Raw genomic sequence first — 15320 nt, forward strand, 5'->3', positions numbered from 1 at the left:
TATTGCAAGTCACCCTGAAGCAGCAAAGCATCCCCACACATCACACCACCACCACCATGCTTGACTGTAGGTATGATGTTCTTTTTGTGTTTGATATATGCCAGATGTAACGGGACCACTCTCTTCCAAACAGTTCCACTTTCAACTCATCAGTCCACAGAACATTCTCCCAAAAGGTTTGAGGATCATCAAGGTGTGTTTTGGCAAAATTCAGACAAGCCTTAATGTTCTCCTGGGTTAGCAGTGGTTTTCACCTCGCCACACTTCCATGGATGGCATTTTTGGCCAGTGTCTTTCTGATAGTGGAGTCATGAACAGTGACCTTTATTGATGCGTGAGAGGCCTGCAGTTCCTTGGATGTTGTCCTTGGCTTTTTTGTGACTTCCTGGATGAGTTGTCGCTGTGCTCTTGGAGGAATTTTGGAAGGTCGGCCACTTCTGGGAGGTTCACTACTGTGCCAAGTTTTCTGTATTTGGAGATAATGGCTCATAATGGCTCATACTGTGACTCTTTGGAGTCTCAGAGCCTTTGAAATAGCGTTTGCAACTATTTAGGTGTTGATTTGATTGAACAAGGCTGGCAGTAATCAGGCCTGGGTGTGTGTAGTCCAGCTGAACCCCATTATGAATGCGGTCTCATAGATTTAGGGATTTAGTAACTAAGGGGCAAATACTTTTTCACACAGGCCCAGTTGGTATTGGATAACTTTTTTGCTTCAATAAATAACATTATCATTTAAAAACTGTGTTTTGTGTTTACTCAGATTACCTTTGTTTTATGTTTAGTATGAGATATACACAAAAAAAAAAGAGATCAGCATGGGGGCAAATACGTTTTCACAGCACTGTATGTAAAAATCCTGCAATTTGTTTTGGGTAAAATATCTTTATCAGCAAAGGAACACAAATAAATGTTTACATTAATAACAAAAATTACAGACAATGTGCATATTGTTTTAATTATTTTCAAGATACTAATTTATTATCTCAATGACATGACAGAATGCATTATATGTGATAAAAGGAGACATTCATTTATGGTAAAGATTATTTGAATTTAATAATTCTTCTAATTCATTATAATGGACGTATCAACATCTTGTAAAAAGCTTTTAAATTTACATTTAGGTTAACCACCACTTTAAAAGGTCTGGGAGACCTTTTAATATTATAAAATATTAGCAACCGAATCCCAAGAAAAACCCTCATCTGGCCACCAAGCTGGTTTCCACTGGACAGGCTGATCAGGTTTAAAATAATATCTTATCCAAAAATGAAAGTTCTTTCATCATTTACCACCATACCAGATGTGTACAACTTTCTTTCTTCTGCAGAACACAAATGAAGAACTTTAGAAGATTTCAGCTCTGTAGGTCCATACAATGGGAGTGAAAAGTGGCCAGAACTTTGAATCTTAAAAAGTCACTTAAAGTCAGCATAAAATTAATCCACAAGACACCAGTGGTTAAATCCATATCTTCTGAAGCCATATAAGTGTGGGTGAGAAACAGATAAATATTTAATAATATATTTTTACTGTCAATCTCCAATTTCACTTTAACTTCCACGTACTTCTTTTGTTGTTGAGTTTTTCTTTTTTTTTTTTTTTGGCGATTCAATCAACAGCATTTGAGGCATAATGTTGACAGTGAGGCACGTACAATGGAAGGTAATATGGCCAGTTTTTGGAGGGTTTAAACACAGAAATGTGAAGCTTATAATTTTATAAAAGCACTTGCAATCATTATTTGCTAAAACTTGTGTGTTATTTGAGCTTTAAAGTTTTTTTAAATCTTCATTTTTACAGTCTTTTCAGGCTTGTTGACATTACATCGTCATGGTAACAAAGTTGTAAAATTGGCTGTAACTTAACACAGAAAAGGATTGTAAGTGATTATATCACACAAAAATATTTTTTACATGCATATCCTTTATATGGGGGCAGTGGTGGCTCAGCGGTTAAGGCTCTGGGTTACTGATCAGAAGGTCGTGGGTTCAAGCCCCAACACCACCAAGACACCACTGTTGGGCCCTTGAGCAAGGCCCTTGAACCTATCTGCTCCAGGGGCTCGTATCATGGCTGACCCTGCACTCTGACCCCAGCTTAGCTGGGATATGTGAAAAATAAATAATTTCACCATGTATATGCAGAAATGTATGTATAATGTGTGACAATTGGTCAAATTAATTAAATTAAATTTATGTCTTGAATACTTTTGAAACAGTATTTTAATGTTACAAAATTGGCCCCATTCACTTCCATTGTAACTGTAACACAATTTGTCCTTTTTTTTTTTTAAAGAAAAGGAGGGATGAATCTAAATCACTGATCTATATATATAACTGGATTGCTCATAGAATTCTAAACTGCCAGCAGTAGGTGAAGCTACCGGAAGTGCTCTGGCGGCCATCTTACTATTCCCTACCGACAGAGGGCATCGTGGCATGTGCAGCGTTTAACCGCGAAACAACACTCACTTAAGGATGCTGCTAAAGTGCCCTCAGGTTGTAATTTATGACTATGTACATATTAAGCACACATTAGTCGTTATCCCCATGTAGAGTGGGCATAACGATCATAATCTTTAATAATCAACAGTAAAAATACAACACCAAAGTGTATTAATACCCCTTTTTAAAGCAAAGTTATCCATCTGCAGATTGTTACAGGATGCAATGTTTCTCTGCCTTCATAGTTTAAATCTGTTGATGCTCATTGTTCATAATGTTGACAAATTATACAACTGCATAATTTCCAACATTATTAACCATTTTTGACTAGATTATATAGTAAATGTGAACTACTTTGGGGGGGCATGCACATCAACAAGTTTTAAAGTTGTTAATAAAAACGACTAGCTTTGTGTTGATAATGTAACTAGACAGTACCTCTTCAGAATAAATCCAGAAGAATCAAATATAAAAACGTCACACACAAGTGTATAATAATATATATATATATACACACACACACATAAATTAATTTACCTTTACTTAATGGAATTATCCATTTGCATTCATTTCTGGAATATGTACATACCAGCTTGTGAGAATTTAATTATTTCAACAATCCCCTGATCTTTTAAATCATAATTAGAAATAAGTTTATTGACATATGCGCACAAGGAAATCATACATATTTATTTGTTCAATAACAAAAGCTTCCAAGTACACACATAAATTGACTTAAACTGAACAATACAATAAAAATTTGCAGATATGTGGGAACAAATCTGCTAATGGATTTAACAACAATCCCACATTATTCAGCTTTCAAAAGAATGGTAGCAAGACAAGCCATCAGAGCTAGTGGCAACAGTTCCCCACTGGATAGCACAGTGACACTGGAGGCAGCATCTTCTGATATGTTCAGCCTGAAACAGAAGACTCAGAGAAAAACATCACTGTATGTCGTCCCAGCTTGTCCATGTTCAAAGAGGCTGTGGTGGGGTACATAGCAGGCTTTGCAGTTAAAACAACTATGAATATGATTCTGTGCACTACCTGTTTATCAGCACTCAGTGTCGAGAGCTCTTCCCAAGATGAATACACTAATCGACATGAAGTCCTGAGGTGGATTTATAAGACCGTCAGACAGCGTCCTGAAAGTCTGCAAGACAGCTGAGAGATTTCTTCAACAGCACACACTCACAAGGCCCATCTCTGTCCCCACAAAGGTTCTGGATCTCCATGGTGGTTCTGCATTCAAGGAACTTGAGGCACACATGTACAACAATCACATCTTCATACTCAGTGCATTGCAGAAAGCTGCACAAACATCAGGCTCCACTTCATTGCCAAGGAAACATGTGCTGCATCACACTCCAAACGGCTTAAGAAAACTCTGGGCAAGCTTGAACTGCAAAATAGAAGAAAAAAGAAAAGTTTGATATAAAGATCAGGAGCCGGTTGCACCAGCTATACAAAAGTTTAAACTTAGCTTAGTTGTAGCGTAAATGAGCATGAAGTCACAATTTACGCACTACTAAATAATTGAGCATTGCACCATTAAACTTCAGTACGACGTAACCATAAGTATAAACTAAATATTTACGGAAGACTCCGAGCAGGTGTAACTGATGGAATAAAAAGCAGACTGATATTTTATGACATCAATAAGCTCATGTTTTGCATAACAGGCATCAATCAAATAATTGTGATTATGACAATTAATTGCCTGTTTTAGGTGTTTCATAAATATGATGAATAATTACCATACAAACTAACTAATTCATTTATTCACATTTTTACAAGCTTGAGTCATATAATAAAATAAAGGTATGATTTCCTTTTCAGGCTGCAAAAACATATGAATGACAGTCAAATATAAAAGTATAAAATGTTAATTAAAATAATATCTTAATTATCAAAATATGTCTCTCAAGAGAGCTGCTCTTGTGACGTCCGCAGTGATGGTTACGTAAGCAAACAACGTTTGTACATCAACCGTAACAAAATCAAATTGAAGTTCACGGCTTTTTAATACTTCTGTGTACAAATATGAAGGCTGCTTATTGGATCAATGCAGGTAAACATCATAGTATGCACTACGCATCACTTTACGGAGAGTTTACGAATTACTAGTTAAGACTTGCCTTAAGAACAGGTGGAGCAACCAAATTTAGCACCAACTTAGTTGAAAACTAACTAGTAGTTACGAAGCCTTGAACTTTATACCCCAACTTAAGACCTTACGCACAGCTATTTACTCAACCTCATGTCCTTCCAAACCTGTATGACTTTTTCTGTGGAACACAAAAGATGACATTTTAAAAAATGTTTTTGTCCATATAATGAAAGCCGTTGGTGACCAAAACAAGCTATTTTGCTCACCATTTACTTTCCTTATATGGAATACAAAATACATTTTTGGGGGTTCTGCAAAAGAAAGTCACATGGATTTGGAAGGACATGAGGTTGAGTATATGATGACAGAATTTACATATTTGGGTCAACTTTTCTATTCATATTAAATGTTATATATGTTATACTATCTGAAACACAGTAATTTTATGAGACTTATATTGCATGTTGCAAAAGTATCTTCATTGCAAATAAAAACAGATAGTATAATATGTTTTACTCTGTCAGCCTGGCTTCACTGAAGAGCTGTTTTAACAATGTCTCCTCATACAGCTTTTCCTCCTGTTGCAAACCAATTCCAGTTTTATCTGACATTCAGTGCGATGTTTATTGAAATCCAAACGGCAAACTCACCTTGTTTAACTTCAACAATATCCATGTGCTCCTTGTCAGAGCTGGACTGAAAAGAGAAATCGGCCCGGGATTTGACATAACTGGCCCAAAAGTTGTTGGGGGAGAGTGTTCGGCGGCGGCTCGTTTTAGATTATCGCGGCCGACACCGCGGCCCGCTCGGTTCTCCCGATGGCCAGTCCACCCTGATCGGCCCCAAAGTGCGTCGGTCCACCGGAAAAATGTCCGGTAGGCTAGATTACCAGTCCAGCCCTGCTCCGTCGTCTATTCCAATTGATCACTTTATAAATGATGCCCGTGAGCTGGTCCGGTTTCAGGCGTGCACTGCAAAAACTACAAATCACACACAGAGAATTAATGCAAGCCCACATTATATTCATCATATGTAACCGGTGTTGATCTGCAATTAGATATTCAACTTGACCAAAAAAGCTAACTTGGTGAGTTATACTGTTATTCATTGTGGTTATTTTCCTAAGTTAACGTTAGCTGCATAGCTAATATTCATTTATCCTAAGAAAATAACCACAATGCACGTTCAACGTAAACAAAAGCTACAAAACATAAGTATGTATTCAGAATAAAAACTTTAAAGCCTGCAAAAAAAAAGTCTACTGATATCTTACCTCAGTTTCTTAAACTTGTTTCTATTGAGGTAACACGTGCGCCGCTGAACGTAATGCTGCTGCAATAAAGAGTAACATAACACGCTCACATTTAGAATAAGCAGGGGGAAAAATGAAAGTCAAAATAAATAATGAATTACATATTTAGGAAGATTGCATTGTGATGCAGTGTATGCAGACGTAAAACATTGTTTTTAATGTGACTGGATAGGTAAAAATTACTCACCAAAACAGACGTTTTCTCATTGAGACCCATAGGAATACAGAACGTTAGGGAATACCAAGATGGCGGCGCAGTAGCTTCACTGTTGTGACGTCATGAGCTATCCAGTTATATATATAGATCAGCGGTCTAAATACATTTTTGTGGTAATCAGTATTATGTCACAGATGCTGTCGATTGAGCTGAACTTGTATTGAACCCGGAACATTCCTTTAATTTTAAGTGTTTTGTCATTTGCCAGCTGATCAGCATGGGAGACCTGATAGACTGGGATAAACCATCCAAGACCAGCAAACCACCAGTTTAAGCTGTTTTGTTTGTCAGTAGGTTAGATTAAAAATTGATTTAATAATAAAATAATAATAATAAAAAAAAGATCTGTTTAAACTTGTTTTTCAATGTAAGAAATTTTGCCAAATTTTCTGACTGGCAAAATCAAGAACAAAAGACGAACTGTCGTCATGGTAACCAATGTTACGTGCGTAAAGCGTCGTGAAATTTTGGAGTTTGTTTTTTTTTTTTTTTTTTTTCATTATTTTGTTTTGTTCAGCTGAGCTACTTCTACGCCAGATGGCGGTATTTCCACTTTTCCATCAGCCCCGTTATTCCAAGACATTTCCTCCCAAAAAAATTTACGGAGATAAAGAACCACTGGAAGTCCTAAAGTTTGAGTCAGCTGACTCATCAAACTTTCCCCCTTTTGCTTCAGTCCCTCCGACGGATAGATGAGGGCACATTCGCTGTGGAAAACGTTCTTTTTTTTTTACACGGAATCTGCTTATTTTTGAAGAATTTTAAATTGAAATGTTTTACAGACAGTTACTGTAGCTGACAAGGCGCTTGGCATTTATAAGTAGATTCCAGGTAAGACATCTAAATTTTGATTTTTGTCAGAATTAGGCTATATATATATATGCATTGAATAGTCAACATGGATTAGATTGATGTTTAAACTTCTCAAATGTTCCTTTCTATTATAAAAACTGTACATTTTTGTAATTTAATGCTAATGTTTCTAGCCTTGTTCCTAAAGATTCTTGTCATCATTTACTCTTCCTCGTGTTCGTCCAAACCGTATGACTGATGATTCTTGAATGATCATCAGAATGATTCTTCTGTGGAATAAAAAAGTAGATGTTAGGCAGAATGTTAGGGACTGACATTGTATGAAAAAAAAGAAGCTGCAAGGAAAGCAAATGGTGACTTTGTCGGACACTCTGCTTAAATAGTAGCTCTTTTTATCAAGCTTAAAGGGATAGTTCACCCAGAAATGAAAAATCACTCATCATTTACTCACCCTCAAGCCATAACAGATGTGCATGACTTTCTTTCTTCTGCGGAACACAAACAAAGATTTTTAGAAGAATATCTCAAATCTGTATCCAAAACGTTGAAGCTCCAAAAAGCACATTTAGGCCGAATAAAAGTAATGCCATGTCCGTGTCTTCTGAAGTGATCCAATTCACCCAGTTTTGGGTGAGAACAGAACAAATTGGCAATCATGATTTCGAGCTCGATTACACTTCCTAGTGCCATCTATCCCTCTGTCAAGCACTAGAAAGTGTAATTAAGCTTGAAATCATAATGATGCCTAGAGACTGCAATGACAAGACATACAGTGAAAAAGGAGTAATATTTTAGTCCGCTCTCACCCAAAATCGATTGGATCACTTGGCTTGGGTTATTCACTCATTTATGAATATTGTAACAAAAGTTTAGATTGGAATATAAATTATACAATACAAACTCTATATATTTACTTGGATGCAACATGGTGTTAAAATGGTGGGAGAGTTGTGACGGGGTTGAGAAGACCATTTTTGATAATAAAAATGGTAACACAATTAAAAAGTAATGTATGGTTTGCTGAGCACAGCTTGAAAAGTTAAGGTCTAGCACAAAAAATGTTGGAGGTTTTGTTAAATATCTTTATTCTAATTTTTTTTTAAACCACAGACACACAATTAGCCTATTTGTTTGGCTTACTTTTATGCTGCCTTTTTAGCTTTATGGAGCTGTAAAGTTTTGGTCACCATTCACTTGCATTGAATAGACCTACAGAGCTGAAATATTATTTAAAAAATCTTAATTTGTGTTCAGGAGAAAAAAGAAAGTCATACACATCTGGGTTGGCATGAGGGTGAGTAAATGATGAGAGAATTTTCATTTTTGGGTGAACTATCCCTTTAAATTCTTATAATTTTAGCATTGTTGATGATTTATTTGACATTGCTGTATTTCTGAAGTTCGAACTTTTTTTTGTTAAATCTCTTGTAAAAAGCCTGACCTTTTGTTCAGAGCAGAGGTTGACCCATGAACATATCGAAAGATGTGCCAAAAAGTTTTGCTATTTTTTGTGTGTGGCAGTAATAGGGACAGAAAAGACCTCTCGGATGTGTTAAGATGTAACACCATAGATCCTCTGTGTTTATAATACTCAATGAGTTTACTCTCTGTGTCCAATTGAAGGTTGGTCCTCTGTTGCTTAATACGGAACATATTTCATCATGGGTGACTGGAGCGCTCTGGGGAAACTTCTTGACAAGGTCCAGGCATACTCCACAGCTGGAGGCAAAGTCTGGCTCTTTGTCCTCTTCATCTTCCGAATTCTGGTGTTGGGGACAGCGGTGGAGTCGGCATGGGGAGACGAGCAGTCAGCGTTCAGATGTAACACGGAGCAGCCTGGTTGTGAGAACGTGTGCTACGACAAGTCGTTCCCCATCTCCCATGTGCGTTTCTGGGTTCTCCAGATCATATTTGTGTCCATGCCGACCCTCCTGTTCCTCAGCCATGTTATGTTCCTCGTACACAAGGAGGAGAAGTTGAACAAAAAAGAGGAGAAACTTAGAGACATCCAGAGTAAAGGTGGAGATGTTGATGTTCTTCTACAGAAGATCGAAATTAGGAAGTTCAAGTACGGATTGGAAGATCATGGGAAGATCAAGATGAGAGGCGGGATATTTTACACATATATAGTGAGCATTTTGTTGAAATCTGTATTTGAAGTTGGTTTCCTGTTGATACAGTGGCATCTTTATGGATTCAAGCTGTCTGCCATTTATACGTGTCAAAGATTCCCTTGTCCCCATAAAGTGGACTGCTTCCTGTCTCGTCCTACAGAGAAGACCGTTTTTATCATCTTCATGCTGGTCGTGTCACTGGTTTCTATAGCGCTCAACGTCTTTGAGTTTTTTTATGTGATTTTCAAGAGAATGAAAGACCAAATCATGGGGTCTGAGAAAAACTTTGACAGTGTTTGTAATATCAAGCCTTGTCCTAAAAACCTGTCCAGCTACGCCTATTACAACGACTGTTCGGCCCCTGTCCCTAATCTCAGGTACAATCTAGATACAGGTGATAAATCCAACTCTTCTGACAATTATGACAAGCAAGCCAATGAGCAGAACTGGACTAATTATAGCACAGAACAGAACCAGCTGGGTCAGAGGAACTATTGCCACACGCAGCGCTTTCCATATCCTGAGAAAGTGACTCTGGGGAAAGATCTGCTGCTGCTCAAGGAGCTTGGACCTCGAACCAGTAGTCAAGCGAGCAGTCGGGCTAGGCCTGATGATCTCGACATCTAGTGGAGATCTCAATAAAAGGCCTTTTAGACAATCTTTCGATCTCTGTTTCAAGTAGTGAACGTTTAAAAAACTGTGAAGAGGACACAGTTCTGTCACTGACATCCAAAGTATGAAGTTTCAGTATGTATACTTATTTTTTGATAATTTATTGTATTCATATTTGCAATAGTAGCTCATGGCAAACTGTTGTTTTTTTAAGGAAACAAAAGTATTTATGATTGTGAAAATACTACAGTTTTATATGGGTGGATCTAACAAAACCTGTCAAGAACATGTCCTGGTCATAGTTCATGCCAAAATCAAAATAAGAAATTATATTATGATTAAAGTTAATTAAGATTTTATGCAAATTTAGATTTTGTGCATTGTAACATTATTTTCATGACAATTATTATACATGAATTAACTGTCATGTAGTAAATAATGTAATAAATAATTATGTATTTATTACTGTAATAAATCATGATGTCTTATTTATATTGTAAAGTATTTTTTCATCATGGTATTATTTGCTGTACTGCCTTAAATTTTTGCTAAATTAAATAAACAATGTTTTAAAGCATTTTTTAATGTAATATGGTATAAAATTACTGTATAAATGAGAATCATCATTGAGATTGAGAATAATGTATATATATATATATATATATATATACATAGATATAAAACTCTCAAAAATAAAACATCTGAACTTATTATGGTAATGAGAATCTGGGAAAATATGATTAATTGTCATGACGATAATGTCAATAATGTTTAGGGACAATTGTTCTAATGCATTTCTTTGTATTATTTACAGCATTTTGTTTAACAGCATAATACAGTGTAATACAGTATAAAATAATAGAAATGGGAATTTTGTATATATAGACATATTATAATCCCTCAAAATTACAACATCTGTTGGGCCTGGGTATCTCAGTGAGTACTGACGCTGACTACCACCCCTGGAGTTGTGAGTCGAAGCCAGAGTCTGCTGAGTGACTCCAGCAATGTCTCCTAATCAACCAAATTGACCTGGTTGCTAGGGAGGGTAGAGTAACATTTGTTAACCTCCTTGTGGTCACTATAATATGTGGTTCTCACTCTCGGTAGGGCACGTGGCAAGTTGTGCGTGCATGCCGCAGAGAAAAGCGTGAGCCTCCACATGCATTACGTCTCCGTGATATTACGCTCAACAAGCCAAGTGATAAAATGCAAGGATTGATGGTCTCAGACCCAGAGGCAACTGAGATTCGTTCTCTACCACCCGGATTACTATGCCACCACGGGAATTAGAGCGCATTGGGAATTGCGCATTCCAAATTGGAGGAAAAAAAATAAAAAATGGCAACATCTGGAAAAATTATGAAAATGAGAATTTTTTAAAAATTGTCACAATTATTTTTCAGATTTTTTTTTATTTTTTTTTTACAGCATTTTGTTTAAACATTTTTTTTTTTTTTAGAAGAATACATTATAAAATAACAGTAATGGAAATTATTGTATATATATATATATATATATATATATATATATATATATATATATATATATATATATTGCAAAAAATCTGTATATATATATATATATATAGTATAAACTCTCAAAATAACAACATATTTACAAATTATGGTTACGAGAATTTGGGAAAATATGCTTAGTTGTCATGAAAATTATGTCACAGTGCAAAAGAACTTCATGGTCTTTATAGGTTTATTACTTACTATATACTTTATTACTGATTTTGGGGTGGAATATGACCTGGACATGTATTTGTGAGATTCACCCATACACATACACAATTCTTTGAACACACTTCTGTGTTCTTCAGCAATATCATAAAACTTAATGTCAGTATTACAGTATTATTATTTTTATCATAATTTTTACTTTCTTATGCTCAACTGTTATAGAATAAATGGAAGTCCCCTCATCTGCACCAATATTTGTGTTTTTCAGCACAATTTAATCTACAGTATCTAATTCAACCTTTCTGGAATAAATTAAGATCATTCATTCTACTCCAGAAGGATCTTAACTGTGAACATTTTTATCCATTCTTCATTTTCCGACAGCGTTTTTCCATTACGGGACGTTAGCCAGCACATATAAATGGAGCACAGTTTTCTGGAATCTATTGAGTAACTGAACAGTCGTCTGCTCTGTTGCATTTGCCCTGTGCCAATAAAGATCAAAATCAAGCCATCTGATTGCTCATCGCTGTGTTGACATAAATGTTGGTTAACATAAGCAGTTCACATAATTCACAAGTAGCAAATTGACTCCTCCTGACTGACCAAAGAAAACCTTAAAAGAGTTAATGAGATTCAACTTTTTCCTCTGTTCTCAGAGTTTCCTATTTACCCAAAGGGCTAAATGAAAACACATGCTTTCACTCAGGTCTGCCAGCCAGATGTGGCTCAACAAAAAGGCAAAAAAGGTTGTTGGATTGCATACTTTGTGAAATCTGGTGTATGTGCATCAAGGACATAGTGCAGTAATGTAGCACAAAAGGAATTGAAGCAAAGGCTTCCTGTTTAGTATTGTGCATGAAAATATTCCTCACCATCAAAAGTTGATTGCAGGGATTAAAATACCTTAAAAGATACAATTGTTGGCATTTTATATGTTCCTCATTGGGGTGTTTAAATATGACCTTTCACCAAGATTATAACAACTACAAATGAAATGTGCCCCTTGTAAAACCAAATGTTTTTCATTCATGAAATGAGACTTTGAAGAACAATAAATAACATCATCTTAGTTGTATAGCCTGTATGAAACCACAAAAACAAATTACCATCATGATTACATTATGATGTCTCAGATGTTAAGTTTGTTTCAAAATTGTGAATATTTCCTGCTTGTCAAAACAGAGACTATTTTGCAGAGACGGGACACTTCTATTAAAATGAATGGGAGACATTGGAACGCCAACAGCAGCCAACGGTCAACCTGCCTTACATGTAGAATAGCCAAACACCTTTTAGATACAGAAATCGCCTGTTAATCAACTTGAGAATAGTCTCTGAGACTGCTTGGACGTCTCCCGTTTTAAGGTGTTCTTAACCTTGTTGTACTGTTTTATGATGTGCTACTACACATGGTGTTGGTGCCTTTTAATTTTGTAGTTCTGTAAAGCACTTTGGTCAGTCAGTGGCTGTTATAAAATGTGCTATATAAATAAAATGAACTTGAACTTGAACTTGAGAACACGCATACGCATTAGCCATATGCGTTTTTAGCATACTCTGAGGTAAAGATACACCGTTTATTATAACAGTGGGGACAGAACGACACGCCCTTTCCATGGATCATCGTTACCCCGCCTTGCATGATTCTACTAACGCTCGTTTCACACATACTCCGTTTGCAGTGCGTATGCGGTGCGTATTTTTTTCCGTACCCATGTTAACAGGTTACGCCCGTTTCACATATGCTAAGTTTGCAGTACGCTACTGATCCGCAGTTTCTGTGTGCCACAAAATCAAAAATGTGTAAGGAATTTTTATTTTAAATCCAAACGTTAACTTTGAGATTGTTTAAGGCATTGATTAATTAATTTTAATCATTGTGATTCATTGTTTTACATGTTGTTCGATTTGAAAAAAAGCTATCACGCTATATCTGTTGCTAAGAAGGAGAAGAATGAGACGCATTTGCGTTCACTCTGTCTTTTTTTAGGGTTAAAAAAATCATAGCTATTTGATGGCATTTTGCAACTTTTGGGACTATAATCATACTTTTTAGTTTTCCTTGACCCTGTAATTTAGTAACTGTAGAACACATTAACTGTAATTATGTGTATATACCATCGCTGCACTGCTGAATACGCACCGCAACTGGAACGGATCGCCGGACTGCATCCGCGTGCAGTGTAAAAGCTCTAACCTGTTAACATGGGTACGGAAATAAATATGCACTGCAAACGGAGTATGTGTGAAACGGGCGTAACGAAGAGCCTCATCACCTCTGCCTTTAAACACTGAGCGTGCCTCTTCTCGGGAGACCGGTCCTACCTGCTGGGGTCTTTATAGATCCAGGAACAGAGCGGGGAGAGTCCGGTGTGAGTTAGCAAACTGGAAAACCAGCGTGAGTTGGAGCGCGCGTCGCAGCCGACTGGCCAGGATGCCGGGCCACAATTCCCATTAAGTTCCGAGGCCCAGGGAAGCTGGACTGCTCGAGTGAAGCCGCACAGTGTTGTCAGATTTTAATGTTCAAATTTGTTCTTTTATCATCTTGACCAGCCGTTTTGGAGGGTTCAGTCTTTCCCCATTCAAGTTCCCATTTGAGCTGCACTTTCATGACGCTTGATTACATAGAAAACTAGCTGCCAAAACTGCACAAGAACGTTCCAAAAACAGCCACCGAGTGGACTGACTTACTTTGAAACACAGACATTGTTAAAAGTATCCAGAAATACGTCTGGACCGTACTAATTACTTTGTTTTTGTTTACATTCTTGAAATGATCTATATTATGTTACTCAAAACACATGACAAGAACAATGAAACTTAAGACTGCCAGTAATCCCATAATTCTGCAACACACTATCAATCACCCAGAACAACCCAGCAATCACCCTAGCAACCGCATAGCAACTGTCCATAAACCACTCAGAACACCTTAGCAGATGCAACCACCCACAACACCCTAGTAACCACTTAGCAACACTTTAGCAATAACCAATGTCAGAAATGTACTTTTTCATAAAGGGGCAATAATTGCCCCCTGGATTTGATTTTCAGTGGCATTTTTTAACTGACTCGGGACACCTTAGAAAACCTTCTTAACACTTAACACATAATAATAGGTAATATACATAAAGCATGTGTAAGATTCAAGCTACACAAATCACTCTTCAGCCTGCCCAAGTTTTTAAACTACACAGGGCTTAAAACGTATCGGTTACCTAACGTAACCTCGGTTCTCTCTAGATGAGGGAACGAGTATTGCGTAAGCTAGCTTACGCTACGGGAAAGATTCATCTTTTCTGAGATATTGAAGCCAAAAAATTATCCTTAATTTTTGTATCCATTGTCAACGCAGTGCGGCAGCTGCAGACCTTGAGCGGGCTAGCTAGCGAGCTCATAGGTTGCTCTGCGGCAACTGCTGCAGCCTATAGACGAGCTTGGGCTGAACTCGCGATCCAATGAGAGGCGTCCGCGGCTCACTGCATCAAAGCCCGCCAAAAAGGGCGTGACTAGAGTGCATATAAGCGTAGTTCGTAGGCTGGAACCCTGGTTTTCATTGACTGAAGCGAAAAGTCGCTGCGTGGCGCGAAGCACGGCCGGCTACGCAATACTCGTTCCCTCATCTAGAGAGAACCGAGGTTACGTTAGGTAACCGATACGTTCTCTTACGAGAGGTTCTCTCAGTATATGTAAGCTAGCTTACGCTCACGGGAACCCATTGTCAACGCCGTGCGCGCCAAGCATCCACTGTATAAGCCCCAGGGAATTAAGGGGGACCCGGGGAGCCCTTATGAGTGGGGAAATAATATTTGGCCGGCAAGAATGCGGGTCATTGATTGTGTAATACATAAGCACATAGTAGGACGGGAACGACAGAGCGGCGGTGCCGGTCTGTGTGGAATGTGTCCCATCAGTGCAGCTCACCAGGGGAGCTGTAGCGTGATTAAACCGCTAGTAGTTTTGCCTGCAGAGCGGGCACTTCCATATTGTAAAAT

General features: G+C 37.5%; 1 protein-coding gene across 2 annotated transcripts; it reads left to right on the top strand.

The window, feature by feature from the left end:
* The first annotated feature begins 6720 nt into the window (after positions 1-6720).
* On the top strand, positions 6721-11875 carry gja1a (gap junction protein alpha 1a). Of its 2 annotated transcripts, XR_007972892.1 has the most exons (3): positions 6721-6926; positions 8532-9769; positions 11591-11875. XR_007972892.1 is itself a non-coding variant. In XM_052153642.1 (2 exons), exon 2 carries the CDS (start codon positions 8570-8572, stop codon positions 9647-9649), a length of 1080 nt encoding a protein of 359 aa, XP_052009602.1. In that variant the 5' UTR covers positions 6721-6926; positions 8532-8569; the 3' UTR covers positions 9650-11096. The 2 variants fall into 2 exon arrangements, 1 of the variants encoding a protein (XP_052009602.1); XM_052153642.1 differs by lacking the exon at positions 11591-11875 and having other exon boundaries at positions 8532-11096.
* The last annotated feature ends 3445 nt before the right edge of the window (positions 11876-15320 follow it).

The sequence above is a fragment of the Xyrauchen texanus genome, chromosome 22, assembly GCF_025860055.1.
Source record: "Xyrauchen texanus isolate HMW12.3.18 chromosome 22, RBS_HiC_50CHRs, whole genome shotgun sequence".
Classification (NCBI taxonomy): Eukaryota; Metazoa; Chordata; class Actinopteri; order Cypriniformes; family Catostomidae; genus Xyrauchen; species Xyrauchen texanus.

What these genes read in the sequence shown, in the direction of transcription:
- gja1a (XM_052153642.1), top strand. Translation starts at nt 8,570, where the DNA reads ATGGGTGACTGGAGCGCTCTGGGGAAACTTCTTGACAAGGTCCAGGCA.